The 27,563-nt window shown below is 59.2% G+C and overlaps 4 protein-coding genes across 16 annotated transcripts; 1 reads left to right on the top strand and 3 right to left on the bottom strand.

Annotated features, from left to right (window-relative positions):
- Nucleotides 1-9: 9 nt before the first annotated feature.
- Nucleotides 10-5,260, bottom strand: LOC137227295 (ral guanine nucleotide dissociation stimulator-like). The gene is made up of 4 exons (XM_067742841.1): nt 4,649-5,260; nt 2,615-2,814; nt 2,000-2,059; nt 10-1,183 (listed from the first exon to the last, which is right to left on the bottom strand). Exons 1-4 carry the CDS (start codon nt 5,114-5,116, stop codon nt 652-654), a joined length of 1,260 nt encoding a protein of 419 aa, XP_067598942.1. The 5' UTR covers nt 5,117-5,260; the 3' UTR covers nt 10-651.
- On the bottom strand, nt 5,257-8,675 carry MRPS2 (mitochondrial ribosomal protein S2). The gene is made up of 4 exons (XM_067742851.1): nt 8,566-8,675; nt 8,317-8,442; nt 7,723-7,852; nt 5,257-6,009 (listed from the first exon to the last, which is right to left on the bottom strand). The coding sequence occupies exons 1-4, from the start codon at nt 8,603-8,605 to the stop codon at nt 5,400-5,402; spliced, it is 906 nt and encodes a 301-aa protein (XP_067598952.1). The 5' UTR covers nt 8,606-8,675; the 3' UTR covers nt 5,257-5,399.
- Nucleotides 8,676-8,820: 145 nt separating this feature from the next.
- Nucleotides 8,821-13,660, top strand: PIERCE1 (piercer of microtubule wall 1). Its single transcript, XM_067742823.1, has 3 exons — nt 8,821-9,788; nt 10,849-10,927; nt 13,245-13,660. Exons 1-3 carry the CDS (start codon nt 9,646-9,648, stop codon nt 13,431-13,433), a joined length of 411 nt encoding a protein of 136 aa, XP_067598924.1. The 5' UTR covers nt 8,821-9,645; the 3' UTR covers nt 13,434-13,660.
- Nucleotides 13,661-16,348: 2,688 nt separating this feature from the next.
- PPP1R26 (protein phosphatase 1 regulatory subunit 26) lies at nt 16,349-26,718 on the bottom strand. 13 transcript variants are annotated; one of them, XR_010944776.1, is made up of 6 exons: nt 24,934-26,150; nt 24,697-24,758; nt 24,459-24,579; nt 23,258-23,392; nt 17,272-17,391; nt 16,349-16,694 (listed from the first exon to the last, which is right to left on the bottom strand). XR_010944776.1 is itself a non-coding variant. In XM_067742813.1 (5 exons), exon 5 carries the CDS (start codon nt 22,927-22,929, stop codon nt 19,363-19,365), a length of 3,567 nt encoding a protein of 1,188 aa, XP_067598914.1. In that variant the 5' UTR covers nt 22,930-23,392; nt 24,459-24,579; nt 24,697-24,758; nt 24,934-25,016; nt 26,157-26,281; the 3' UTR covers nt 17,850-19,362. The 13 variants fall into 13 exon arrangements, 12 of the variants coding, with proteins under 12 accessions (XP_067598914.1, XP_067598913.1, XP_067598915.1 ...); XM_067742813.1 differs by lacking the exons at nt 16,349-16,694; nt 17,272-17,391 and adding an exon at nt 26,157-26,281 and having other exon boundaries at nt 17,850-23,392; nt 24,934-25,016; XM_067742812.1 differs by lacking the exons at nt 16,349-16,694; nt 17,272-17,391 and adding an exon at nt 26,168-26,281 and having other exon boundaries at nt 17,850-23,392; nt 24,934-25,016.
- Between the last annotated feature and the right edge of the window lie 845 nt (nt 26,719-27,563).

The raw sequence follows: 27,563 nt of genomic DNA, 5'->3' as shown, positions 1-27,563 counted from the left end.
AAAAAAGACTTCAATTTGTACATCCCATCTTTAATCCATCTGGCATTTCCCTTTCATATAATCAAAATGCTATTTTGAAGTAAAAAAAGAAAACAAAAATTAACTACTCCCCTCTTAAAATATGTGGCCTACACAGAAAGCCACCTTGTATAATTCCATTTATAGGAAACATCTAGAACAGGTAAAGACACAGAGACAGAAAGCAGATTACAGGTTGTCGGGGGCTGGGGGAGAGAGGAATGGGGAATGAGCGCTTTGGCTCAGGGATTCCTTCTGGGGAGTGAAACAGTCTGCCCGAGACCCTGGGGAAGGTTGCACAGAACTGTGAATATACTCGATGCTCCTGAAATGCACAATTTCAAATTTAAAAAATTAAACTTGGTTATATGAAGACGTAAAAGACACCACAAATAATGTGAAATGAAAACATAAAATTAAAAACCAAATCAGAAACAGTAACAGGGGAGGGGAAGGGAAGTTCGGGGGTGGGGGGAGCGGGTAGAAGTGGGTCAGGAGCTCGTTCTCCCCGCAGGGGTAGTGGGTGCCGAGCCGGCTCTGGGTCTCCTCCGGAGCAGGTGCAGCCGCGGGCCCTGGAGGCAGAGGTGCTGATGCAACTGATTGTGATGTTGGCTCCCACTCTGGTGCCGCCGCTCAAGGTGTCCCTCCAGCCACTGATGGAAACGCCTCCAGCTCTGGATCTGGCTTTAGTTCTGTTGCTGCTTCTGCAGCTGGATCTAGGTCTTCAGATTGCACAGGGGCTGGTGCTGGAGCCAGTTCTAGATCCTGAGATGGCAGTGAAGGTGCAGGAGGAGATCCACGTGCCTGCCCCACACACGTGCCTTTGCAAGCAAAGGAAACAGCCCGCGGCCTTTTACAGAGGCTCCAGCCAGGATCTGAGACAGGACGTCTCCCCGCCAGCGGTCCCCACGTGGGCGGTCCGAGGCAGCCCCGGGGGCTCCTGCGTGTCCAGCACCAACCCCGCTCCTCACCCTCTGGCTCTGCCTTGGTGAGCTCTGTGCGCTCCAGCTGGGCCAGGAGAAGGTGGGCACGGCGCTCCAGGTCGGAGCCGGGCATGTTGAGCTGCACGTAGGCCACCAGCTGCTTGAGGCACGGGAAGTCTGGGGGCTGACAGAAGTCCTCGGAGTACTGGTCCAGCCAGGTGCGCAGGATGGAGGAGACGGCACTGGGGGCAGGCGTGCGGGTGGGCAGCAGTCAGGGGCCTGGCCTTTCCTTCCACGCAGCCCTCCCCTGGCTCCCCCATGGGGGCTGGGCTTCTGGGCCCGCCCCTGCCCCACCGCACTGGGCTGCCAGGCGGGGGCAGGCCTGGTCGGCAGGCCTGGTAGGAAGGGGCCCTCCGTCCCTGGTGACCACCTCTCCCTTCCTCGGGGGAGCCTGACTCTTTCCTGTCTGCCCCCAGCCCCCCGGGCCCTCTCCACTGGGAAGGAAACTGCAGGAGGGCAGGGAGGGCCGCGCCCGCTCTGTCCATCGCGCTGGCCTGGCCGCACACAGTAGGCGCTGCATAAACAGGGGAGGGAGGAGGCGACAAGCAGAGTGCGCCCCTGTCCGGCCTTCACGGGCCTCGCGCACCTGAACCGGAAGCTCGCGCACCGATGGCTGCCTTGGTCTGTGCGCCGGAGTGCGGGTCTCGTCCTCCCGGGGACGCCATTCTTGGTGGTGGGGACGTAGCCGGCCCCCTGACCCTGACTGCGCTCCCGTGAGCCCCAGCTGAGCACTCACACTGGGCTGCGAGGCTGACGTGTCAGCAGCTTGCCCCCCACACCTCCTGTCGTGGGCCCCGGATCTGAGGGGATGGGAGCTCTCAGGGGCCGGCTCTGAGCCCCCAGCCTCCCCTCTGCTCCCTGGGGACATGGGACCCCAGCCACAGCTCTCTGACTCCTTTCCTCCTGCAGCCAGACCTCAGCCCTCCAGCGGGAATCACAAGATGAGTGGCAGCCAGGGTTCTGCCCAGCCCCTCCCATCAGACCCAAAGTCTACTCACTTTTTCAGTTGGTCCTGAGGTCCGCCGTCCTCGCTGGAATAAGGGAGGATGCACCCGTATCTAGAGGAGGCCGTGAGGGCGTCACATCTACCGTACCTGCTATGACGTCTAGTGTTACTGGCTGACCCTCTGGCTAGGATGGAAGCCCGGGAGGGCGGGGATTTTTGTCTGCACCGTTCACTGAATAAAGCCAAGTGCCTAGAAAAGTGCCTGCACACAGTAGGCGCTTCGTATGTATTTGCTGAACGAATGAGCCCAACCAGCACCTTGCAGACGCCTGAGTGGGCCTGGGCCCTCAGCCGGCCCCCAGCCAGCCCTGCCCTGGCTACTCCCAGGAAGGACCCCTGACACAGAATCTGGAACCTCCTTTACAAATGGGAAAACTGTTCTGCCCAGGGGCTGGAAGCAGAGAGCTTCTCCATGGGGCAGAGGAAAACCTTAATCAAAGCCGCCCCAGCCCTCAGCAGCCCTTTCCACAGGGCCGGGCGCGGGGCCGCATTGTCCATGCTTATCCAACAGTCCTGGCAGCCCGGCCTTCACGTGAGCAAACTGAGGCTCAGAGAGGTAAAGCGACATTCCCAAGACACACAGCCAGTGGGTGGGCGGGGCGCTCACCTTTGGAACAGCAGGTCCAGGACCCGCTGGGTGGTGGTGAAGGCTCGGTAGGTACACAGGAAGATGGTGACATAGGAGAGGTCGCTGCCCTGGAAGGCGGGCACCAGGTGCTCCACCAGCTTCTCCAGCGTGCCTGCCTTCACGGTCCGCACCTTGCAGGTCTCATACAGGTTCAGGGCTGACTCATTTTCATACACGGGCTGATTTTTGGACAAGGGAGGGACAGGTCAAAACCAGTGTGAGAATATTCAGGCTCGTATGTTGAGATGCAACGGTATAGAAAGAATTGGCTTTGCACGTGGCCAGGGCCAGGCCTGGGAGCACTGGTGGGTGAAGGGAGGAGCCCAGCTCCTTGGGTTGGGACTGGCCACTGGAGGCAAAGTCCTGGGCTGGACCCTGGGCAGTGGCCCCAGGTGGCATCTGGCCCCAGCCACCCGCAGGCCCGATTCTAGAGACCCCTGCACGCCTACACTCACCGTGAGCCTGTTCTGGCCCGAGTTGGTGGTGTGATGCACCTGCCCTCAGCCACCCTGGCCCCAAATCCCCCCCTGAACCCGGCTCTTCCAGGCCCCTGGGACGCCAACCACTCAGGGAACGACCCTGCCAGACCCCAGGAAAGGTCAGGGCTAATGGGCAAGTCGTCACCGCGGCAGCAGGAGGGGAGGGCTCAGGCCCTTGCTCTCCAGGCCTTCGGGGCTTCTGGCCTCTCGGTGTTTATCTCCAGGTTGGCAAACTTGGAGGTCCCCTCCTGCAGGGAGGATGCATCTGTATCTAGAGGAGGCCGTGAGGCTGTCATATCTACTGTGCCTGCTGTGATGTCTGTTGGGGATGGCTGACCCCCGACTAGGGTGAAAGCCCGTGCTCTGCCCCCCCTCCTTTTACCTGAGCCCTTCTGGAAGTGCCCCCCCGGGCTGGCCCATCCGGGCTCTGGGCTCCGTCAGCCTGTGCCTCCCTTCAGGTCCTCATGTACCTGAAACCGCCCAGCTCGTCTGTGTCCCCTCATCCGCCGAGTCACCTGCTCAGTGCGGCCACCCCTGTCCACCCCGCTCCCAGCATCCCCAGGACCGGCAGCACAGCCAGGAACCGAAACGCACTCTCATTGCCCCTGCTGGTCTTCACCGGCCTGTGTCTGGTGCAGGTTCCAGGGGGATCCTCAGGGGACAGAGGATGGCCAGGGCCAGGCAGGCCACCCTGGGGAATGGGGTGGGGTAGGGGTGCTCGGGGGTGCCTGCCCTCCAGGGCTGCTCCCCTCCACCCAGCCCGAGTCAAGGGCGAGAGAACAGGGCCTCCTCGCGTGTCCCTCGTTGCCCTGCCCGTGTTGCCCTCCCCAGACGGCCTGCTTTTGAAGGGCGGTGTGGACCCTCCGCCTTGGGGAGGCCCAGCTCACATTCCAGAGCTCCCGTCCACGGCCATTGAGCCTTCTCACACTGTGCTGATCTCGAGGGTCTTGGCTGCCCACTCCGGCCTCCCTGGAGCGCCGAGCGACAGGCCCGGCCATCTCCAGAGGAGTTCGGGAAATCTCACCCACGCACACCGAGGGAGGTGTCTTGTGGGGGGAAAGTCTTGGGGGGACCCCTCAATTTACCTGCCTGTGAATTTGCATGCCCATACTTCATGTTTGCAAATTAAACCAATGCCTGTCAGTTGGTTTCAAACTGGCATTCAGCTCCTTGCCCCTTCCAAACTGTGAACCCTTCCAGAAAACATCAGGGACCTCCACCTCGCATGCCCCCCCGGAAGATGCTGAGCGGGCCTGTGGGACCAGTCTTCCTGCCCCCGTGTGCTACTGTAGGACGTGGACTGGCATGATGCATCCATCCACACAAGGCCGTCCTGTTCTGACCCCACCAGACCCTGCTGCCTGGACCCTCGGCAGCAGACAGGGTCCTGGGGTGGTCACGCACACCAGGAGCCACGGGGTGGGGTCCTGGCAAGCAGGGGCCACACCTCATCCCAGGAACACAAGTGTTGCCAAGGAAGGTCCCACGAATGAGGGGGCATCCAAAAGTCCCTGTGAACAGGGTCCCATCTTACCCGACCACCTGGGGAGGATGCCTGCTCAGGGCATGGGCAGGACACGAGGGCCTCGAGCCTCAACACCGAAGACGGTGTCGAGGGGCAGCGGTGCCGTCCCATCCAAACCCACGTGCACATGCCTGCCTGTCTCCCTGAAGCTCGAGGACCCAGGGGGCAGGAACGTGTCTCGTGTGCTCCAGGGGCCCCGTGGGTGCCAATGAAAACAGAGCACACAGACCACATGCAGAACCAACGGTCCAGGCCCCCGTTCTGCCCAAACCTAAGCTTTATTCCTGTTGAAATCACGCTGTCTGCTTTGCCCAGCCTGTCCCAACCCGAATGGAATCTTCTTAGTGGCTCACCCTGCAACCTCACGTTATAAAACAGGCCCTGAAGCCAGGCAGCAGGGAAGCAGCCCAACCTAGGGGTATTCTGGTTGAGAAAAGTCAACCTGGTGAGAACCTTCCTAACATACAAGGGACTCATCTTGAGGCAGAAGCAAGGACTTCGGACTCCAGGGACGGGATGTTTTCCGACGGGTCCTTTCCAGGCAGGCCACTTGCCCAGAGAGCCTGCTGGGTCCTCAGGTCTGAAGTGGAGCCCCGGGCGGGCAGCTGCTGAGAAGCGTTCCTAGCAGCAGGGACCCAAAGCCTGGAATAACTGGGAAGGTGCTAAGAACCATGCCGGGGGTGGGTGTGGGTACAGGGGGTTGGGTCCCAGCTTCAGAACAGACTCGGCTGCTGTTTCACTCGGGAGAAGAGCGGGCAGGTCAAGGGGAATGACCCAAGCCCAGCTTGGCCTGCACTCCCGGGGAAGGAGGGTCGGCTGCACCGCGGCCCTTGGCGCCCTCCTGGCCCTGCAGTCGGTACAGGGCCTCGACCTGCTTGCGCTTCTCTTTGGCCCGGTTGATGGTGGTCTGGAAGAGCCTGCAGAAGAGCTGGACGGCCGGGGGCGAGTCGTCATTGCCCGGGACGGGGTACGTGATGAGGGATGGGTTGCAGTTGGTGTCCACGATGCCCACAGTGGGGATGTTCATCTTGGCCGCGTCCCTCACGGCTATGTGGGGCTCAAAGACGTTGTTGAGCGTGTGCAGAAAGATGATGAGGTCTGGCAGGCGGACGCTGGGGCCCAGGAGGAGAGGTGCGTTGGTCAGCAGGCCGCCCTTGAAGTAGCGGGTATGGGCGTATTCCCCGCAGTCCCGGGCCACGTTCTCGATCAGGTGTGAGAACTGCCGACTGCGGCTCACAAACAGGATGATGCCCTCGCGATAGGCCACATGGGCCATGAAATTCAAGGCCAGCTGCAGGTGCGTTGCCGTCTGTTCCAGGTCAATGATGTCCTGGTCCAAGCGGCTCCCGAAGATATACGGCTCCATGAACCTGCCGGACACCCACCAAGGCCAGTGTGAACCAGCCCCTCGTGGCCACCTCCACCCGCCCTTTCTCATGCGCTCCCCCAGCCCTGGGCCCCTGCACGGGGGGCACGGCAAGCCCAGGGCTGGTACAGTCTGCAGCCCTCACCATGATGACGGCAGCGGGGACGCTGTCCCAGGAGTGACAGCCGCCGGCAGTGGGAGGGTGAGGGTGGGCGAGCAGGGCAGGCTGGGCTGCAGGCCACTCCATGTCTCAGGCAAGCGGTTTACCCCTCTGAACCTCCACCTGGCCGCGCGGGGTGCCTAACAGAGTGGACCCACACGGACATCTGGACACTTAAACGTGACGTCCGGACAGCGTCCCACCCGGTGCTGCTTGTCTAGCTCCCATCCTTGTCATTATCATCACCTTTGAGGCTTTACAGCTGAGCCCCACCCCCTGGGGGGGCTGGGGGACCAGAAAGGCAGGGGGTGCCCCAGGCTGCAAGCGTGACATGCCGGAGCAGGAGGCAGCCAGGCCTCGGAGGGAACCCTGAGGGCACAGACCCGCTGGCCTGGGCCGAGAGCCGGGGCTGCGAGACCGTCCTCTTGCAGCCCCCGCCCCATTCACTCTTCTGCTCACCGCCGCCGGGACTCTCTCTTCCTCTCCAAAGAGCCTTCCCGAGGCCCCACGTGCCCTCACCTCAGGTGACTTCTCCGCAGCACCTACAGTGGCGTCCCTCCTCCCATGCCCCGGCCCCACCCCCCTCTTCCCAGACTCTGAGGCACTGGTTGCCCAGGGCTCCCACCTGGGACTTCCTCTCTCCTCCATCCCCCACTCCACATGTTCTCAAAAGGTCCTGATGTGGTGGCCCCCGGCCCAGGCTGCTTCTCCCTAGTGCCTGCGTGACATCCCCACTGGGGTGGCTGAAGGGTCACCCTCATAGGACCCAAGTTCCTGATGTGAAGGATGTCGACACCTGCTCTGGGCTCTGCTCAGCTGGACCTCCGGCTCTGCCCCAATCACCCCACATCCAACCACTGCTCCGGCTCTGCCGGCGCAGCTGGGCCCATCACCTTTCCCCTGAACATCTACAACCGCCTCCCTCCCTGGCCTAACTGCTCCTCCAATACACGCCCAACCCAGCCGTCAAAATCGCCACGTGAAAAGACTGGGCCAGTCACCACTCCTCTGCGTGCCCTTGGAGACACCTCCGTGAGATGCCGACGGCCTTGCCAGCACTGCCCTCCCGGATGGCCTGTCTGTCAGGGAACCAGCAGCAGCGGGCCTGGCCCCACCGACGACCAGGAGCCCCACAGCAAGGTCCGCGGGGTCTGGGGGTCGGGAGGAGCAAACGGGGCCTGAGAATAAACAGCTGCCCCTCCTTGGGGCTCAATAATCCCATCTGGAAGAAAAGGGAGCTAGACGCTCTTAAAACAAACTGAAGGCTTCCCTGGTGGCGCAGTGGTTGAGAGTCCGCCTGCCGATGCAAGGGACACGGGTTCGTGCCCCGGTCCGGGAAGATCCCACATGCCGCGGAGCGGCTGGGCCCGTGAGCCATGGCCGCTGGGCCTGCGCGTCCGGAGCCTGTGCTCCGCAATGGGAGAGGCCACAACAGTGAGAGGCCCGTGTACCCAAAAAACAAAACAAAACAAACAAACTGAAAAAGGAGCCCTGGACCCCAAGGCAAGGGTCCCGAGCCCCCCAGGCACCCCTACACTCGCCAGGGGCGTCACCTACCTGTGCCGACAGCCAGCTTTGTGTCCCAGGTGCACCCGGGCATCGAAGAGACTTCTTACAGAAAACAATTCCTTGACATTGAAGAAGTCTAAGTGCTTGAGGGGCTCGCTCAGGATCCTCTCGTTCAGATCTGGGGCGGGGAGAGGGAGAGGATGCAGGGTCTGGATCCCGGCTCCCAAGCCTGGGGTCTGTGGGAGAGCAGATGCTGAGGGTCCCCAGGGGCCTTTTCTGGAGGCTCGGGGAGGAGGCCGAGATCTGACCCCAGCTTCGCTCCTGGGTAAACGTGGCCGAGTCTTCACTCGGAGAGAAGGGGCGCCGGGTGGTGTCTGAGGTCCCCGTGGTCCCGCCAGCCGCCCGCAGGAGCTCCCCGGCCGCGGTTCGTGGAGGCGGGGGGGGCTCGGCCCTACTCGGCGGTGGGGCTGCTCGGAGGGCTGCAAGCTCGTTTGGCCCAGCACGTGGGCTGCCAGGGGCGGAAGGCCGCCCTTCGCCCTCCCCAGTCCCGCATCCTCCAGGGGCCCCACGGAGACCCAGAGCGCCCGGGACTCCTAGCAGCGGGACAATTTCAAACCCCCAGGACCGCAGGGCTGGCGTTACCGCTGCTGCGCTCGGGCTCCCGGGCCGCGGAGGCCACGGCGCTCCCCAGCGTCCTGCCGCTCGGTCCCACCGGGCCCGGGGTCGCCGTCTGGACGAGGTGCAGCTGGAGCGGCCAGCGCCGGACACCTGCGGCGACAGCAAACTCGTGGCGCGCGCCCCCCGCCCGCCTCCCTCCTTCCCTCCCTCCCGCCGCCCGGCCCGCAAGAGGGTCCCTGCCGCGCCCCCCACCCCAGGTCCCGGGCGCCTTACCTGCGCCGAGCAGCCGGGGTAAGACCAAGCCGGGTACCATGGCGTGGACTCCGGTAGGCGGACGGACGGACAGACGCGGAAGACGGGCAGGCGCGGCCCCACGAGCGGCTCCTCCTTCCGGCTGCGGCCCGCGCCTTCGCCGCAGCGCCACCTGCAGGCCCGGGGGTGCCACTGAGCGCCCGCCGCCTCTCGGGCACCCCAGCTCTGGACGCGTCCCCGCCCCTTGGCCCCCGCCTGCCCACCGGGTCGGAGCACGCAGTCCTTGGGGAAGGCTGGGCCTTGCGCCCCAGGTCTGCCCGGGCACCGTGGACCCGCAAGGAGCGTGGGGCGGGCCGGAGCCGGGGTCCTGTCGAGCGCAGGGTCTGGATACTCCTCCCCTCGCCCCCTCCCTGCACAGTGCCCGGCGGCCGAGGAGGTTCCCAGCCGTCCCGCGGGAACTCGCCGGGAGGTGGGGACCGTCTTCACCTGCGGCCAGTCCAGCACAACCTCCCGCTGTCCAAAAGTGTTTTAATTTTTAAACATTTGGCTTAGAAAGATTCCATAAAGTTAGGCAAATCTGGAGTCTTAATTTTAGATGCAGCGTACTGGGGGGCCTGAAGTCGGGGGTGGGGGTCAAGGAGCAGCCCTGGCCCACGCGGTGAGCGTCGGAGCGTTACAGCCGAGCGGCCTTAGAGAACCTGAACTCCGCAATTTGCCGATGAAGCCCCAGGCCCGGGGTTTCATCTGCCTGGAAATCTGCCCCCCACCGCATTTGGGGAAATGTTGGCGCCGAAGGCTACTGATCATCGGGTACCCGGCACTGCGGCCCCAGGAAGTAATGCCTTATTATCCCGGCTAGCCTAGGGCCTCGTGGCTCGCCACGGAAGGTTCTAGAACTTCGGACTTCTGCCCCCACAAGCCGGCGGTGGGCGGCCTCCGGCCCAGGAGGCGCGGCGCCTTTAAGGGCCCCGCCCACCCAGTCAGGTGACCGGACCGTCGCTTAGCAACAAGACGCCGCGCGGCCCCTCACGGCCCCAGGGCTGAGAAGCTGTTTCCTGCCCGCTCGCTCTTTCCCCCGAAACTCGGGTGGACCGAGGCGAGATGTCCGAGGAGGACCCCCAGGGATGCGCGGAGCAGGAGGTGCCCAAGGCCAAGGCCCCGCCGGAGAAAACCAGCGACTACTACCGCGTGAGCGAGGACCTGCCGGCCAGGTTCAACAACCCGGCTTGGTTTCGGGGCTACAGGTGAGGACCAGGGAGTCCGGTCAGGGTCCACCTGGCATACGAAGAGGAAAGAAAGGGCTCCTGGTCCAGCCGCCAGCCAGGTGCCCAGCTGGTCCTGCGCTCTGCGCAGATGGCCCGTTGTGCAAGAACCCCCAGGCCCCCTCCCGGCCCCCAAGTCAAAAGCGGGGTCAGCTGTTAACCACCAAATGAGCGCGGAGGTGCTGCCTGCGGCTTGCGACTCGCGGGTGGAGTGGGCCTCCCGCCAGCGAGGTGGGGCGGGGTTTGCCCAGGGGAAATCACACAACTCGGGCTGATCCCAGCAGCACCCTCTAGGGCGGGGTCAGTCTCCTCTCCTTTCTAGGCGGAGAGAACCCGTCCGCCTGAGGTGCATGGCGACACCTCCATCACCAGGCTGCCGAGGGGCGTGGCCTGCCAGCTGTTCCAGAGCGCTGCAGCCTCTTAAGACACAGCTGGGCAGGCTGTGCGTGCCTTCCCTGCTCCCCCCTCTCCCCCTTAGTCCCTCCACGATCCCACAGAGTTGGCATCTGTTAGCATCTTCATTTCCCAGGAGGGACATCTGGGTTGTAGAAAGATCCCAGAGTTAGTATGAGGCAGAGCTGGGGTGTGTGAGCCCACAGCCACTAGTTAAACTGCTGTACCAATAGCATCAGGACTAGAGACTGCAGGGACATTTTCTCCTGGAGGCTCAGAAGTGGAGGGACCCCCCCCCCCCGCCATGGGAGGGCATCCCCTCCCATCCCAAAGGGCTGGCCCCCGCGAGTGGCAGGCCTGGAGGCTGAGTCACAGCTCCCAGCCTACCCACCCACCCAGGAAATGACAGCATGGGCCCAGGTCCCACTGGGAGTTCTTTAGGGCTTTGGCAGAGGTCAGCAGAGGGAGTCAGGGAGGCTGAGCCTGCCAGGGAGGCCAACCCTGCACTCGACAGGAGCCCAGGTTCACGGCTGCATCGCCCATCTGGGGCATTTCCAACAAAGCTCCACCAACCAAATATGTTAAAGCTGTGGCTTGGGCAGAATTAAAACAAATGAGTGGAAAAGAAAGTATTTTTCTCATCTGCTAGGACCAAGGAGCCCCCCTCAGTGTACAGGACCAGTAACCAAGCTTATGGGAGCAGAGCACCCACCGTGCACGAGATGCCGGTAAGGAGGAGGCAAAGAAAGGTGCGCAGGTGGGGCATCTCTAGGAGGAGGCTGAGACTCCGGATTTCTCAAAAGAGCAACACATCAGGAGGGGGAGGTGCAGAGAGGCCCGCAGTTCCAACAGCACCAAGGGGGAGGGCGCACCTCAATTCCTTTTGGGACAGGGCAGGGTAGAAATAAATGAACGAATGAGTTTAGCAATGAAATGATTTAAAGGATGGAAAAAGGGCATGTAGTCTTCCTTACAACATCCCAAAGGGCTGGCCCCATTCACTCGTACAACCAGCCGACTCTCGTAACCTAATGCAGTAGGTTTTGAGGCAGATAAATGAAGAACTGCCTTCTTTTTGGAGTAATACCGTATTTTATGAAATATTTAACTTGTGATCTTAAGAGACAGCACTGGCTGATGAAAGCACAGGTTACAAAAGGGCCCCGGGATCTGTGCACTTTTGGGGAACCTGACCCCTCTTTGAGATCAACCTCACATGGCAGGGAGCCTCCTAGAACCCCCTGATGCCCCTGCTGGGTCCAGGTGAAGGGCAGATGGACCAGTCAGTGTAAGCATCCCCTGGGTACCCAAGACAGGAGGGCCTCCCATTTTGGGGCTGGCAGTGTTGTTGTTTTTCTTCCAAATTATTCATGTTAAAAGATCATGATAATTGCTTATTTACCTGTTTTTCATGGGGGATAGAGCTTTTGTGAGAAGATTATTTCTCTAGAAAGTTCCTAGAGCATTTAAAGGTCATTCTCCCAGGATCAAGGGATCAGGTATTTCCACGAAAAAGACCGACACACTTACAAACATAGGTCCAGATGTTTTGCTTTTATAAAAAAGGCCATTTGCTGGTCTTATGAGGCAGTGGGACGTGAAGCACCGAGGTTCCCCGGAAGCAAGTTTAGAAATTTTTCCTGCCGCTTATCGACCTGCTTTATCTGGAACCTGCTTTCCAGTTTCCTGACCTGAGTGTGGCCGCGGGACTCAACCAGCGGCACGCAGTGTTTCCTTCCCACGTGGGAACAGAAAATAAAAATGCATTCTTTGGGTTTTAGAGAATATACTGAAGGAAACTATTCTTAATGACACTGTAGTGGTGGATACATGTCATTCATTATTCATTTGTCAAAACCCAGCATGTACAAGGCAAAAAGTGGACCCTACGTACAGCGTGGACTTTAGTTAATGACGACCCGTCACCATTGTCTCAGTTGTTCTAAATGCACCGATGGGAGATGTGAACAGCAGGTCAGCCGTGTGTGCTGCCGGGGAGGCGATCCGGGAACTCTTCAGTCTGCACAGCTTCTCTGTAGACCCCAAGCTGCTCTAAAAAATAAAGTCTATTGAAAAATGCACTGGGAATCCCCTGGCAGCCCAGTGGTTAGGACTCCGCACTTCCACTTCAGGGGGCGCGGGTTTGATCCTTGGTCGGGGAACGAAGATCCCACATGCCGCAGGGTGCAGCCAAAAATGAAACAAAACAAAACAAAAACAACCACCACAAAAAACAACCGAAAGAATGCACTGAAGGCCGTTTCTCTTGGTACTTGCTTCCTGCCAAGGAGACAAAACATCAAATGATCTACTTGACATGAGGGGAGCCCAGAACAGGCCACCTGCCCCAAGTGTACTATCTGCTGGTGGTCCAGGCCACTTCTGTCAGAAACCTCGAGGTCACCTGGGGACGCTGTAGTGCTGAAATGACTCCTACCCCTGGGTGCCCGCACACACCAGCGGCCTCATCTGCGTTCTCACTGCACCTCCACCTCGCTAGGGCATCCCCTCCCCAGACCCCTCGGCTGGGGGGGGGGCACGGCCATCAGAATTGTTTTAAAGCTCTACAAGGGATTCTAATACCCCATCAAGGTGGAAACCTACTGATGTTCTCTCTTTTCCACGGAAGAGAAAACTCAAGTTCAGAGAGGTCCAGTAACTTGCCCTAGTTGTACAGCTGGCAAAAGCTGAACTGGGAACAGCTTTGGGCCTGACCCCTTGTAACCATATTCAGATGTGGCAATGCCTTGCCCAGGTGGCCCCATAATTGATTCTTCTATCCATGTGATAGTGAAAGGAGGCACCATTAATCATTATTCCCTGAAATTAGGCGGAAATTGGGATGGTTGGGGCCAACTAGGCCAGCCATCCTGCCCACCCTGGCTTCTCTGCTTCCTAGGACTGGAGACGACATTTTCTTACAAAATAAGAATTTAAAAACATTTTCTTACAAATTTTTATTTTTCTTCCCAAAATACCTAATAACTGATTGCTCAAGAGTGTTATCATGTATCACTAACCCTAGTGTCCCCTTTTCACTTCCAGAAGGTATTTTATCCAAATTCGTATAAATTTTCTAGACAAGTTGCAGCTGGTGGAATGTTCCAGAACAATACTTTCAACGTCTCCATGGAGAAGAGCATTGTGACGGGTCCGGACAACTACATCACCTTCTACGACCGGCTCAACTTCCACCCCAGCTACAGGGTCAGCAAGCCGTCCATCTGTGACTGAGGGGCTCCCGGCTCTGGCGGAGATAGTCTGGACAGTTGGCAGCTGTAATCTTTGATAACTTGCCCAACTGTAAAGGAACACACTTCACTGCTTTCCCTGAAAATATTTTTCCCCTCTAGTTTAGAAAAATTTGCAAACGGGGCTATGATGCCCTACTTTCTCTGTTTTACATCTAGATGAAAAAGAGCTAATGGCTTGACTTTCCATTAAAAACCTTGCCATGTCCCAGTCCCTGACTCAGGTATAATCGATGAGTAGGGCGGTGGGCATGCCGGGACCCCGATCTCAGTCTGAAGGCTGGGAACGCCCGAGAGCCCCACCCGCATCTGTGGGAGCCATTTTTATACTCATGACAAACTACGCGTGGCTTCTGCTCTCAAGCACCTGCCGAGCCACGGAGGGAGGGTAGGATGCTCTGCCTGGGTGTGGGCGAGGGCTGGGCGAGGAGGCAGAGGGGACCTCGGGAGGGAAGCTCCAGGCGGGACCAGGCGGGAGGGCCCTTACTGGCCCTGACCCGGGCCAAGCTTGGAGTGATATTGAGACCCGCTGGCCACGAATGGGGCGGGGACAGAGGCGGAGTCAACAAGGTTGGTGACTGCTGCTGGTTGCTGAGGGGTGAGGTGTACGTGGGGCTTCCCCACTTGCTGTTCATTGTACCTCTTCAATAAAAAGTTTAAAAAAAATCAGGCGGGGGAAGACCATGTTTTTCTCAGGTGGGGGTAATAACTACATGAAGTGGATTTCTCTTTCCATGTAGTTAGTTCTCAATCCATGTTTACTGTGATGTAGAGGGTCCTCAATAAGAAAACATTTTCTACGACAATATATATCTTCCAGACATAGATTCCTCCCACCTCCCTTTATGGCAGCTCATCACAGGAAATCCGGAAGGTGTTGGAACCAGACAGAAGAAATCATTGTTACAGACCAGCGTCGCTACCGTCCTTACAAAGGTTTTTACCCAAAGAGATTTTACTGACATATGAATTGGGGAGGAAATGAAATACCATCACCGGTTATTTCTTCATTAAAGACTTATTATTACACAAAAGTAAACATTTCAGCAACATTCTTAATGTTCAGTTTGGGGTGGAAATGGTTTCCAGAGAAAATCAATCTATTATTTGAATAGAAAAGGTACAAAGCTGCGTCTGGAGCCAGGGTCTATGTCATATCCTTCTCCTTAGCTGGAAAACTAGCACAGACTCCAGGCATCACACTGAAAATGCCTTTTTTTTTAAACAAGCTTTCATTAAAAATACCAAAATCCTCAGAATGTTTCTGTATTCCTCCTCTGTTGAAATAAAAAAAGAAAAAGAACAGCTGATCAATCCGGTTTCTAAACTCACTGAAAAGGACAAATCCCTTCCTCTGAAGCTGGCTGGGAAGCGCAGGGGATCTAGGGGAGGATGCAGCCGTCAGGCAAAGTGATGGTTTCCCCTCCAAGCTAGACCCGGTGAGCACCTGCACTCCCGGAACAGGACAGTGTGTGTAGGTCAGAGCCCAGGCTGGGACTGTCAGTCGAGCTGACATCCACAAACAAAACATGCCAAGCACGCCAGTGAGCTTTACGAAGTTAATCCTGGCATCAAAATCAGGCATTGACGTGCTTTAATTGTCATAGCCAATAACCAATATTTCTGTATCAGTTGCTAATGAGTTAATGGAACGTTAGACTCTGTACGTAGAATAAATGTCTGGAAAGACGGACAACCGAAGTACCTCTGGTATAACGTACATGCCTGTCTTCCTGAAAACTCACCCACCATCTCCGGCTCAGGCTCCCAATTCCCACATGCTCCTGGCGCCTGGGCCCCCGCGAGGTGCCATGCTCCCCTCCACTTGTCTGTTTTCACGGTTTTCGAAGAGCTTTGACAGTGTCACCTCATTTGATGCTCACGCCTGGGGCAGGTCTTGCTGTACCTCCATCTATGGATGGGAAAATTAGGCTCCAGAGGGGGTACCCTGCAGCAGGTCCTGGGCTTGAACCTGCCTTGGGGGGTCCTGGGAGGGGCCAGGTCATCAGAATCTGACCCCATAGACACACTCTAACTTCCTACCTGTTTGCACGAGTCATATACGAACTCCAGTGATTATCATGAAATTTATCTTCTTAACCTATTTTCAAACTGGAATCTTTATGTGTGAGGGAAAAATAAAAGAGTTTAGCTTGACAGGTCTATTTCTAAATTACAAGAACATGCCTTCTGTTCGGCATTATAGCATACAGAATGGGAAGAAAATGACACCCATCATTCTTCTGACCTTTGTACTGAGTTCTTTTGAAATCTTAAATCCAATCAGAACAATTACGGGAAAGGCGATCCAAAGAGGTTAACAAAAACCAGTTTCCACAGGTTATTAAATAAACTGCACGGCAATTCCAGAGAAACTCTTTCCCCATCCACGAGTAGGTCTTTTCTTTATCTGGCCTCTATTCCACTCTGAAATGAAACATTGACGAAGTTCCACAGCACTTTACTAATCACTTAATTTAGCTGCTGAGTTGGCTTAAAACCAGTAACTTCTTACTCTAAAAGTATATTTTCATTTGTCTATTTTTCTTCAGTGATATTTAATCATTTATTTAGTCAATTAGAATAAATGGTTTCAAATACCTAGTAAAATGTGTTGACACTGGGAAAAAAAAATCCCTCTGCTCAGCACACAAAACACCAGAAATCTCAAAGCTTCTGCAAATAATATAATATTTCCCCCTCCCCGTCCCCTCTACACAGTCCCTTAAATTAATTTCAAGGAGAGAGGAGGATCAAGGTGGTAATACTTTTTATATGAGCAGATAAAGTGCTAGTATTTCAGTTGAGGGCCTGGTTTCCCACTGCGAGTGCGTCACAGCTTGGGAAAACCTGTTGATAACTTGGATTCTGAGCAAAAGAGGAAGTTCAGAGCAACACTTCGCGATTTCTTAAAATTTTATTTATTTTTGTCTGCATTGGATCTTCGTTGCTGCGTGTGGGCTTTCTCTAGTTGTGGCAAGCAGGGGTTACTCTTCATTGCGGTGCGCAGGCTTCTCATTGCGGTGGCTTCTCTTGTTGAGGAGCACGGGCCCTAGAGCACGCGGGCTTCAGTAGTTGCAGCGCGTGGGCTCAGTAGTTGTGGTGCATGGGCCTAGCTGCTCCGCAGCATGTGGGATCTTCCAGGACCAGGGCTCGAACCCGTGTCCACTGCATTGGCAGGAGGATTCTTAACCACTGCACCACCAGGGAAGTCCATGACTCTTCTCTTTAGGAAGACCCTCTCCTTGATGCGGAGACGTGGGTGGTGAACATTGAACACTAACCTCCAGGACTTCCCCCTCTTCCCCCTCCCATCCTATTCTGCTGGGACTTCTGAAACGGGCCCATTCTTTCCAGAAAAGGGGGCAGTTCCTGCAGCGACACAGTGACCCCAGGATGACCTAACCCAGAGCATTAGACACCTCAAAAACCGGGTCTCTTGGGGCTTCCCTGGTGGCACAGTGGTTGAGAGTCCGCCTGCCGATGCAGGGTACACAGGTTCGTGTCCCGGTCCGGGAGGATCCCACATGCCGCGGAGCGGCTGGGCCCGTGAGCCATGGCCACTGAGCCTGCGCGTCCGGAGTCTGTGCTCCACAACTGGAGAGGCCACAACAGTGAGAGGCCCACATACCGCAAAAAACCCCCCCCAAAAAAACAAAAACAAAAAAACGGGTCTCTCCCCCTTCTTTGCATTAGGTGAAATGAACCTGTGGCCCCAGGTACATAGACGCCCACCCCCTCCCCATTGGGAAGCAAGAGGGGCTCTTTGGTTCGGACTTATCTGTAGGTCTGAGTAATTACAGCTTGATTTGGTAACACACCCTCGCCGAGACTCTTCCTACAAGTGCGGGCACACGTGCCATCTCATGCAGCAGCTCCGGGGATGCTGTGATGCAGGGATGCAGGATCGGGCCCGGATCATCGGAGGAGCTGTACCAGGGCTGCAAACGTATAGACAGCCATCACTGAGGGACAGTGCTCCCGTCTGCCCCCCACTGCAGCCCCCTTTGCAGACAGGGTGCAGGGGGACCTCGGACCTTGGCCCCAGTGTGTGCCAGAGTTGACCTAGGATGTTGGAGAGAGGGAAAGCAAAACTCTTTCACGCAGCATGGCTTGTTGGCAATCCAGGGATGGGCCCGCACGATCACGTTTACGTCCAGTTTGTGAAAACCAGGCATGGCCTGCACTGCCAGGTAAGCACACAGACTGGGGCTAGGGAGGCAGGGGGAGAGGAAGGTGCAAAGGGTCTGGGGGAGACTGGGATGGGCCGCAGGAGCAGACAGGTGCTCAGGACTAAATGCACGATGGCACAGAAGAACACTGGCAGGTCCTGGACATCGGGTTCTCACGTCAACATCCTGCAAAGGCCACTCTGCACAGGACAGACTACATCAACTGATTTGTGAGCAGTGCCTGATTTATTAGCATAAAAAAAACCCAAAAAACAAAAAATCCAGTTCTTATATACAAAACAAGCTGATTTTTGTTTTCAAGTGTTAAAAGCACTCCTTCAAAATTAAATGAAATTTAAAGCATGGATTATTGTTTTTCCGGGAAGCACTTAAGTGAATGAATATTCGACAACGGAAATATCGGATGCACAGCGTGTAGGCACCGGACGGTCACAGAGTCCACAGGGCCTGCTCGTCACAGCATCTGACCCAGCGGACACTGACTGTGGGTGCTGGCACACGTCCCCATTTGGGTACAGAAGTGAATTCCTGCTAAGACCTGGGGGGGGGCACAACATGTAGAAAATTCACTTGCACATCAGAATAACAACTTCAGCTGCAAATTAAACCTTGCTCCAGGCCCATTGCAGCTACTGATGAGTTGTCACAATTGCGGCAGCCGATCAGTTTGCTGGACGATCGCGGGTAAACGTCAGCGCTCAGCCTCACGTGTGCAGGTTCCCACCTGCCTCTTCTGTAGCTGTGGGCACCGCAGCAGCCTCAGAGCACAAGGTATAGGATGCCACGCTCTTCCCTGTGTGCGTGGCACCGCCGCTCAAACACACCGAGCACGGGCACGCCCCTGCTGGTGGAGCACAGTCCCAGCGAGCCCAGTTCCCGGAGGGCGGTGGGCTTTGTCCTCGGTCCTCAGGACTCCGGGCACCAGAACCCATGAAGCAGCCGCTGCCTCTTTGCTTTGCCCAGATCAGGACAAGGGCATTTAAAACACACGGGCTGCCTGGTACCTTTTTAGAGCTGTGACTAAAAATGAAGGACGGCAGCTCCTGTATAAAAATAGGTTTATTGAGCCGGTAGCATCATGTCATGATTGAACAGGACTGGACGTTAAACAACACAGGCTTCAGGCGTGAACTGGTGACCGGCCCTGAGATCTCACTCAGGACTCCTACGTGCAACTGGCATGGCCGGTTTGCTCGCTGGCCATTGTGCTTTGAAACGCTTTTCCAATTGAAGACATGCTCGGGCCTCTTTTACATAGGAAGTGCTGTCCAGGGGTGTCCCAACCAAGCCCGCTGGGGCGCTCTGGCACGTCTCAGGCGGGGCACCAGCTGCTGCCTTCCTCGGGCCCGAACTGTGGCCACGACTGGCCACGGCCACCAGCGCTCAACCCCAAGTGCAGGGACAGTCGGAACCAAGTGTTTGCTGATCTAAGACTAGTGCGGAGACCACGGAAAACTGCCCCGAGGGACGCCCTACAAAATCCAACAATGGTATTCACCAAAAATATTTTTTACAGCACTTTAAATAATTTACAAAAAGCCTACAAAAATTATATTTACCAGGACACATCTGTTAAATAAAAACATCCTTTCGCGTTAGTGTACATATATACAGGCTGTACAGGGGCCTCCGGGGCTCCGCCCTTTCCTCAGGAGTGTGTGACATGTGGGGACGGGCACACACATGCTTCGCCCACACTTGCCGCGGCCAGGAGCGTGCTCACAGCTGGAGGACGGGGCCCTTGGCCAAGAGGCTGCCGCCCTCCTCCACAGACGCATCGCTGAACTCGCTGGCATCGCTGCCCAGGACCTCTTGGTCTTCATCGTCTCTGTCCACCCCCCTCCGCCTGTACCGCAGGTCTAAGATGCTCTCCTCCGGCCCCGAGTTCCTCCTGTCGGGCAGACTGAGCCCTGCCTGGGACTTCCTGGGCGGCCAGCGGCCACCCTCCTGCTTCACCAGCAAGTGTGAGCTTCCGAACACTGGGCCGTGGCCAGCCTGGGTCTCTCGGAAGGCTGAGAAGGATGCGCCCTGCAGAGGCAGGCTCAGGGGGGGACTGAAGAGGCTGGCCTGCTTCCCCCCCCAGGAGACACTCTTCCCGAAGTGAAACAGCTGCGTGGAGAGCAGTGGTGAGAAGCCGGCAAAAGGCAGGCCTCTCTTGGGGTCCACGGCGAGGCTGGGCGAGCCCCGGGCCTGGCCCTCCAGCCGCTTCTCTCTCTGGCCCCTGAGGCCCCCTTTCCACGCCGCCGCGTCCCTGCCTTTCGTGCTCAGTGCCCAGGTGCTCTGCAACCGGCTCTGGGGGGAGAAGTCAGTCCAGGGCAGGGCGAGGCCGGCCCGGGGCCTCCCCTCTCGCTCGGCGCCTGGGGTCCGTGCCAGTGAGCTCCGGCTGTCTGCCCGAGCGCCAGCCTCCATGCAGCTCGGGAGCTGAGCCAATGCGCTTTCCCCCGCGGCAGCCTCGGCCCCCCTCGGGCTCTTATCTTTGGGCGCATAGGCGGTTCTCCTACTGGCTGGTGACCCTTTGGCAGACGCGGTCCCGCTGGCGCTCCTGGGCGGCACCAGTTCGCATCTGGCCAGGGCTGCAGGGCTGCAGGCCGGCTCGGCGCGGGGGCTGCTCCTCCCGGCCGGAGCGAAGGCTCTGCCCGGGCCCCTCGGTCCCTCGGCCGGCTGCAAGGGCCCCCTGCACCTCTGGCTCCGGGTGCACATGCCAGGCTGAAGGGCCGGGCCGGGAGGTAGCACTTTCCGGCACGGCAGCTCTGGCTTGCCCCCATTCCCCGTCCCGAGAGCGGTGGGGCCCCCTCCTTGAATTTCTGATCCGCTCACGGACTCCTTGGCCTTTTCGGCCAAAAACTTCCTAATCTCCAGTTCAATGCTGTCATCGCTGTCTACAGAGCTGCTGTCATCAGACAGGGAACTGGGGCTTGGGGCCGGACCACGAAGTTCACGGGCTTCCGATTCACCAGAGAACAGGCTCCTTCCTGCGGCTTGGCCCCTGGACCGGGGAGCCGGGGGCGCGTCCTCGGCTGCCATGCCGTCTGGCTTTGCTCTCACCGCTTCTCGGCAGAGGACGTGCGAGGGTCTCCCCGGGCTCTCTTTTCTGGACTTTGAGAGGCAGCTTTTCAGCAGATGTGGGCTTCGGTCTTTCCAGTCTTTCGGGAAGCCCCCTACTTTATCCAGGAACTGCGTCTCCGTGGTGCTGAACCTGACCCTCTTCTTGCAGCCGGCTCTGGGGTCCTTGCACCTCTTCCGGAGCCTCCGCTTGGACCGCAGCAGGTCCTTGATGGCCGTGTCCAGGTCCTCGTCACTGTCCAGCGAGCTGCTCTTGTCCTCGGAGCTCTCCTTCTCATCCACGCGCCTCGCCTCGGCCGCCTTCCCGGGGCCTGGCAACACGGTACCCTGCGTGACCGGGGCCCCGTGCTCATCACCCAGCACGCCCGTCCTGCAGGGGAGAGGCTGGCCCCAGGTCTCACCCTCCCTTCCCGGGGCCTCGCTGGCTTTCCCCTGGCTGGGCTGCGCTCTCCCCTGGCTGCGGTCGGCGTCCCGGGCGCCCTCCTGCGCCTCGGCCGTGTCTCTGGTCCTCTTGGGCGTGCACGGCCGCACGGCGGTGCTGCCTGCTCCGCGTTTCCTCTTGCAGCTCAGTGACAGGTCCGGCGTTTTGGAGGCCGAGGCGCTGAGGCCGGACGGCAGCAGCGGGCTGTGTGCCGGTGGCGGGCACGTCTCCGTCCTGGGCAGCAGCCCCCCTGACTGCGCCTTCAGAGCCAAGAACGTCCGGATTTCCTGTTCGATGCTGTCGTCGCTGTCCACAGAGCTGCTGTCACCGTCGGAGCAGGAAGGCACGTCGTGGGGATACAGGAGTGGGCTGGTGGGCGGGGATCTGGTGCCGCCCTCCAGGGGACCCGGCAGGATCGTTTTGGAAATGTCCAGGATCGCTTCAGCGCACATCAGCTCCGCGGATGTGTCTGCGCGGCACGGGGACCCGTCCACAGATTTGCTTTCGGCAGCTGTACTTCCTGGAGGTGCAGGAGCCACGGTTTCCCTGGGAGGCCTGGAGGGGTGGTCGGGGTCCAGGCCACCCGGGCTGAAGTCCGCGGCCTTGGTGGCCACCGGCTTCTTCTTGCCCGGGGTCTTCCCGTGGCCTTCGAGCCAGGTGCTCTTGGTGCAGAGGCCCGTGCCGTGTGTAGGGGGCCCGGGGCCCTTCTCCTCCGCGGGCAGGGCCCTCTGCGGCGGCTCGCCGCCTGCCTCCTTCCTCTTCTCCAGCTGGTACAGCTGGATGGCCTCCTCGATGCCATCATCGCTGCTTGAGTCGGCCGCCTCAGGCACCAGGGCCGCGCTCCTGGCTCGCCTTCCCCTCTTCCCTGAGCCGGTGCCCCTCCTGACCCCGACTTTACCAGGGGCTGCTTCTGCAGGGCGGCCCGCAGCCGCGGCGGGCTCAACGGTGACCTTGCACCTGGGGCCTCTGGGCAGCGCGCCAGCCTTTGTGGACCTGGGAGGCTTCCGGAAGGTGAACTCCTTACAGGCGCCTGCCAGCTCCTGCTGGTAGGCCTTGCCCGTCGGCTCTCTGCTGGATCTAGACGCCGACTGGGCCAAGCTGTCAGCGGGGTCTGGTTTTTTGTCTGCAGGAACGTCGCATTTTTGGGTTTCGTGCTGCCTCTTCTCACTTAGGAACTGTTCGATCTCCGCCCGGATGCTCTGTTCGAAGGAGTCCTCACTGCTCACGCTGAGCGGCGAGGCAGAGCCCTGGTCCTGGCCGACTCCCCTGTGGCTGCCGGGGACACCAGTGGGGCCAGCTGCAAGGTCTGGGGGGCACAGGGCGGTCAGGGTGCCACTCGGAGGCGGCTCTGGTTTGCATCGACCGGCTGCGGGAGGCCGGGCGGCCCCGCTCTTGGCCTTCAGGTACTCCTGGATGGCCTCCTCAATGTCGCGGTCCACGGAATCATCACTGTCCGAATCCAGCACCAGGGGGCCAAGGGCCGCGGCCTCCTCCTCCCCCTTGGGGTCAAAACCAACAGCAAGACCACAGGCGGCAAAGGTGGGGCTGGTAGCCAGCCTGGTGCCGCGGCCCCTCTCCGCTCTCTGGCTTCTCTGCCGGCCATGCTCGCCACTCATGCCCAGGGCGGCCCCGTCCCCCTGAAGCGTGCTGATGACCGCCTGCACCTTGGCGCTCACCGCCGCTCTCGGGACGCCCTCCTTCGGCTCCGAGAAGCATCCGGGAAACCTACAGCTCCCGGGTGGGCCAAAGGCCTCCCATTTGGACGGCAGGGCGAGCACAGGAGGCGCATTCATGAGATACATCCTAGCCGACGGGACGCGCAGAGAGGCGGCACTTTGCTTCTCTGCCTGCTTCACATCCTGGAGGAGAAGGCACGCCGGGATGGCGCCCTAGGTCACGTCACGGAGAAGCGGTGGGCCTGGTGAGGGTCCAGCCGGCCGCGGGTCCCAGGGCAAGTCACTCACGCCTCCCGGGTCGCATCTCCCTTGGCTGTAGATGCAAGACGGCCACGAAGCTTCATGAGAAAACGCTTCCGAGCCACCCGCAGCGAGCTCGCGGAAGCTCACACGAGTGTCCTTTCCCCGTCCCTCTGTCCATCTTCTCCGGGACAGGAACAGAGGTTTTATTTACCTCCAGAAGTTGTCAGGAGGTGCCAATGAGATAAAGACTCAGTGCTCCTCTGCAGGTGGAAAAGAACAACTAGTATGAATCCAGGTTCAGTGAGACGTCGTGGGTAGGTCCAACCTTGACGCGAATCAGCAGCTCCTGAAATGAGAAGTTACTCGATGGGAGCATTTAAACATTTATCTCCCTAAACAACTTTAAAGACTCACTTATACCAAAGCCTCTTTATTTTATTTATTATTATTTTTTTTTGCGGTACACGGGCCTCCCACTGTTGTGGCCTCTCCCGTTGCGGAGCACAGGCTCCGGACGCGCAGGCTCAGCGGCCATGGCTCACGGGCCCAGCCGCTCCGCGGCATGTGGGATCTTCCCGGACCAGGGCACGAACCCGTGTCCCCTGCATCGGCAGGCGGACTCCCAACCACTGCGCCACCAGGGAAGCCCAAAGCCTCTTTATTTTAAAACGTCGAATGTATATTTGCCAGATGGTCTCACGGGACCGTATGATTATTTTTAGGTAATTAATATAGAAGTTGCCCCAAACACAGTAAGGTGCCCCTTTTCACGCTGTGTGGTTTCTCCACAGCTTTTGTATCTCAGACCAAATGTGGCTGGGTCGGCAGAACCACTGGGATAGTCTTGGGGACACTTTGAAGAGCTGCTCCCAACAGCCTTTACACTACAGGTCTGGGACCACCGCCGGGGAGGGGAACATAACGCAGGCTGTACACAGCCGATTAGAGAGACGCAAAATACATCATATAACTGTCAGCTCTTAACATGTTTCTCTGACCTCTCCCGATCCCCTGCAAACTGGAATGCAAAGTAGCCGAGATTCAAGAGGAGAGCTTGGCAGTGCTTGTGGAAACAGGGAAATCGAGTTCCAACTGCAAACAGTGCCGGGCAAGGCGGTCACCACCCTGGGGCCTTGGGGGGTGGCCGGAAGTGGCCTGTGTGTTTGCTTTGCTTCCCATGCAGATCCTTCTCCCCCAGGAGCTTCCTTCCTGACGAGCACAGAATCCTGTGTTTACACACCACAGTCCTTTCCAGGAAAGCCTAGCCCAGCCACCTAGGCACAGACGTGCCCAAACAGGTGGGACCAGCAATTAACCAGAGGGCATGACCAATTCAGAAGGAAGTCCTCTGCTATTACTACTTATGCTCAGAAAGTGAGACTCTACAATGTAAAAGAATTTGCTGCATTTACCTGCGATTCTCTTCAAGTCCAGGTTCGGCGTGACGTTTGCAGAACGGTTCAGGGATTGGGTCTTCGTCCCCCCACCTCTACGCTGTAGCATCTGGTGCCCACTTTTTAAACGGACTTTTGACTGCCAAGATTAAAGAGAATCAGAGACCTAATTCAGAGGCTGAAACTACAGCTGGTAAGTATTTGGGGGGAAAGAAATCACATTAAGGGCTCAAAATTCAATTTTGGAAGAACTTACCCTGAGGCCAAATACAGTTAACCACAACTAATTCCCAACTCTCCTGGGCCATCGGTCTGATCCTGTAGGATGGTGACGGCAGGGAACATGGGAGGCTATTTATCTGTCCTCAGATGTGAGCACCCATAACAGTCCACGATCCCTCCCACAGCACCACCCTCCAGGGAGATTCCCTCCCAAGGGCAGTGGGGAGCAACAGTGGGGAGGCGGAGGGCTCTTTCCCTGGGCTGCGCCCACCTTGCTGTGGTCATCATTCAAGCTGCCTTGGCAAAATGACAGCGATTACGAGACATCTGCATAGGCCTTGAACTGGGAAGAGTCTAAATAAAGAATATTAACTTCTTAAACAGCACTGCTATCTGAAAAAGTGGGCCCAAGGATGAACCCAAGCTGCAGTGCTTTCCACTCCAGGTAGCAGAGTGGGCGGAAGGAAAGGCGCTGCTCTCTACTCATCACCTTGACCATGTTCGTAGCTCTTACATGACTATCGAGAGCTCGGACTCCTAGTGGGCAGTTTTCTGAACTGTCAAATTACCTAGCGCAAGAATGAGGTTAAAAATTCAGACAGCGTCTCCAGCGACAGCTTGTGGCTTTAAGACAATCACCCACAATGAGATGAATCATTCTGGAAAACTCCCCGAAACTGTACTTGGAGAGACTGTGGGCTGAAGCCTGGGGGCTTTCGCTTTGCCAAACTGCCACCCTGCTCCACGAGAACCCGCGGACCAGGTCTGGAGGGTGGCTGTGAGGACACCCAGCCCTGCGCCCCAAAGCCATGTGGTGCTAGAATTTGACAGTGGAGAAGGGCACCTGGGTCTCTTCTCAGTCTAGACACCAACCTCCAGGAGGACAGAACCTTGCTAATGCTCATCCCCTGGCCAAGTCCGGCTCCCCGCACGCGATGTGGCTTCGCCATTAACGCTGTGCCGCTCCTGCCCTTCCCTCCCAGGCTGGACTTTCCCCAGGATTAGGGAGGTGAGGGTCGGGATACAAGGCCCAGAAGGAGGGCCCTCTCTGGAGGGCCAGCCTGAAGTGGGCGTGCGCTGGAATTCCGGCCGTGGCCCGCGGAAGATGAGACTTTACAATACGGCAAGGACGGCTCCCCAGCAAAGCTGCAGGGCCACTGCCAGTGCCTAGGGGGCCGGAGACCAGGCGAGACCCTCCCGGCTGACCCTGCCCTGCCCTCTGCTCCCGGCCTGGGGGCGCTCACTCCCAGCGCAGCCTCTGCCGGGAGGGATCCCGGCGCCCGGAGAGGCGACCCGGTTCTCTGGCAGGAAGGGGTCGGGCCTCCACGCAGGGCTGCACCCGGGTTATATTCTGGGCTCGGTGGGCTTGGGGGCGAGGGGCCCGGTGACCCTCCGGGAAGCTGCACGGGGCGGGGCGCAGGGCACGATCTCAGCGGGAGGGCCGGGCCCCGGGCCCTCGGCCGCGCCGGAAGCTGTCCCGCCGCGGGCCCTCACCTGCGCCTCACCTGGGCCCCGCGCCCGGCCGGCTTCGAGGAACGCGGGCGCGCGCAGGCGGGGGTCCCGGCCAGGAGCCGCCTCTGAGGCCGCGACCCCCGCCCTCCGCGCCAGCTAACTACCCGGCGCCGGGCCGAGCCCGCCCCGCCCGCCGCGGCCCCTACCCCGGCGGCCCGGCGCCGCGGTGCGGCCTGCATGCCCGCCCTCCGGCCAGGCCCCCTCCTCCCACTCGGCCCCGCACCGGCCCCCGCCCCGCGCGCCGCGTCCCGGGGAGGCGGCGGGGTCCCGGCGCGGAGGGGCCGGGCCGCCGGCGCCGGGGGCGCGCGCGGGAGGGCGGGGCGCGCGTGCGCGGGGCGGGGCGGCCCCCGGAGCTCCCTCCCCGGACCTACCGGCGGCGGCGGCGGGGCTGCGGCGGCCGCGCTCCGGAAGCCGTGCCCGGTGGCTGGGCATCATGGGAATGGCACGGCCGAGTTCCGGGGGAGGCGCGCGGCCCGGCCGGACCCCCGCCCGGCGAGCGCGCGCCCACCTGCCGGCCGCGCTGCGGAGGAGCCGCGGGCGCCGCGCACCGCCCCCGCTCCCACCCCGCCCCGCCCCGCGCCGCGCCCGCGCCCGCGCCCGCGCCCGCGCTCGCGCCCCGCGCCTGCCCAGCCCGGAGGCGGCCCGAGCCTCCGGAGACGCCCCGCCCCTCCCCAGCCTCGGGCCTGCCCCCCGAAATGCGCCCGGTGCGGTTGGAGTGAGTAGTTGGAGTGATGTCTGACCCCCAGCCCACTCCGGCCAGAGGCTGGGGCCCTCCGGTGCTGTTTGGGCGCCCTCTCCCCTGGCCCCCAACTGCCCCGGGAGCGGGGGTCGTGCGCTGAGTCAGTGGCCGAGTTGGCAGACGCCGCCCTGCCTCCGCGGTCCCCGGTGGGAAGTTCAGGCCGGGAGGCGCACAGATGGGCTACTTTGTCGTGGATGATGTTACTGTGATCATCAGCAGTCCTGTTACTAGAAGCTCCTACAAGGCCAGCGTCCGCTGTGTGCCTAGCACCGTGCCTCCGGCTGGAAGGAGGTGGTTCCTTGCCTTAAGTCTGCGCAGAGCTCAAGTCTGGCTCCCTGGAAGCAGCGGGTCCCTCTGTGCCCCCCTGCCCCCCAGTACCCCAAGCTCCAGTGCTGCATGGCCAGCCTTCTTTCCAGGAAAGCTGCCCAGGCCTCCTGCCGCCTTTGCCCAATGCTTCTGTGTCTGCGTTTCCTACTTCACCCCAAGCTTCGGGATAAGGAACCTGAGGCTAAGAATGGATACACAGCCCGCCCAGGGGCCGGGGTACTGCAGCAGGGAAGCTCGGGAGGCAGCCTCATGTGTAGTGGAAGCCCAGGACTTCAGAGCCGCAGGGGACCTGGGAGAGCAGAGCATCCCTCAGTCGTTCAGGA

This window comes from Pseudorca crassidens, chromosome 7 (assembly GCF_039906515.1).
Source record: "Pseudorca crassidens isolate mPseCra1 chromosome 7, mPseCra1.hap1, whole genome shotgun sequence".
Lineage (NCBI taxonomy): Eukaryota > Metazoa > Chordata > Mammalia > Artiodactyla > Delphinidae > Pseudorca > Pseudorca crassidens.
This window is presented reverse-complemented; position numbering and strand designations above follow the sequence as displayed.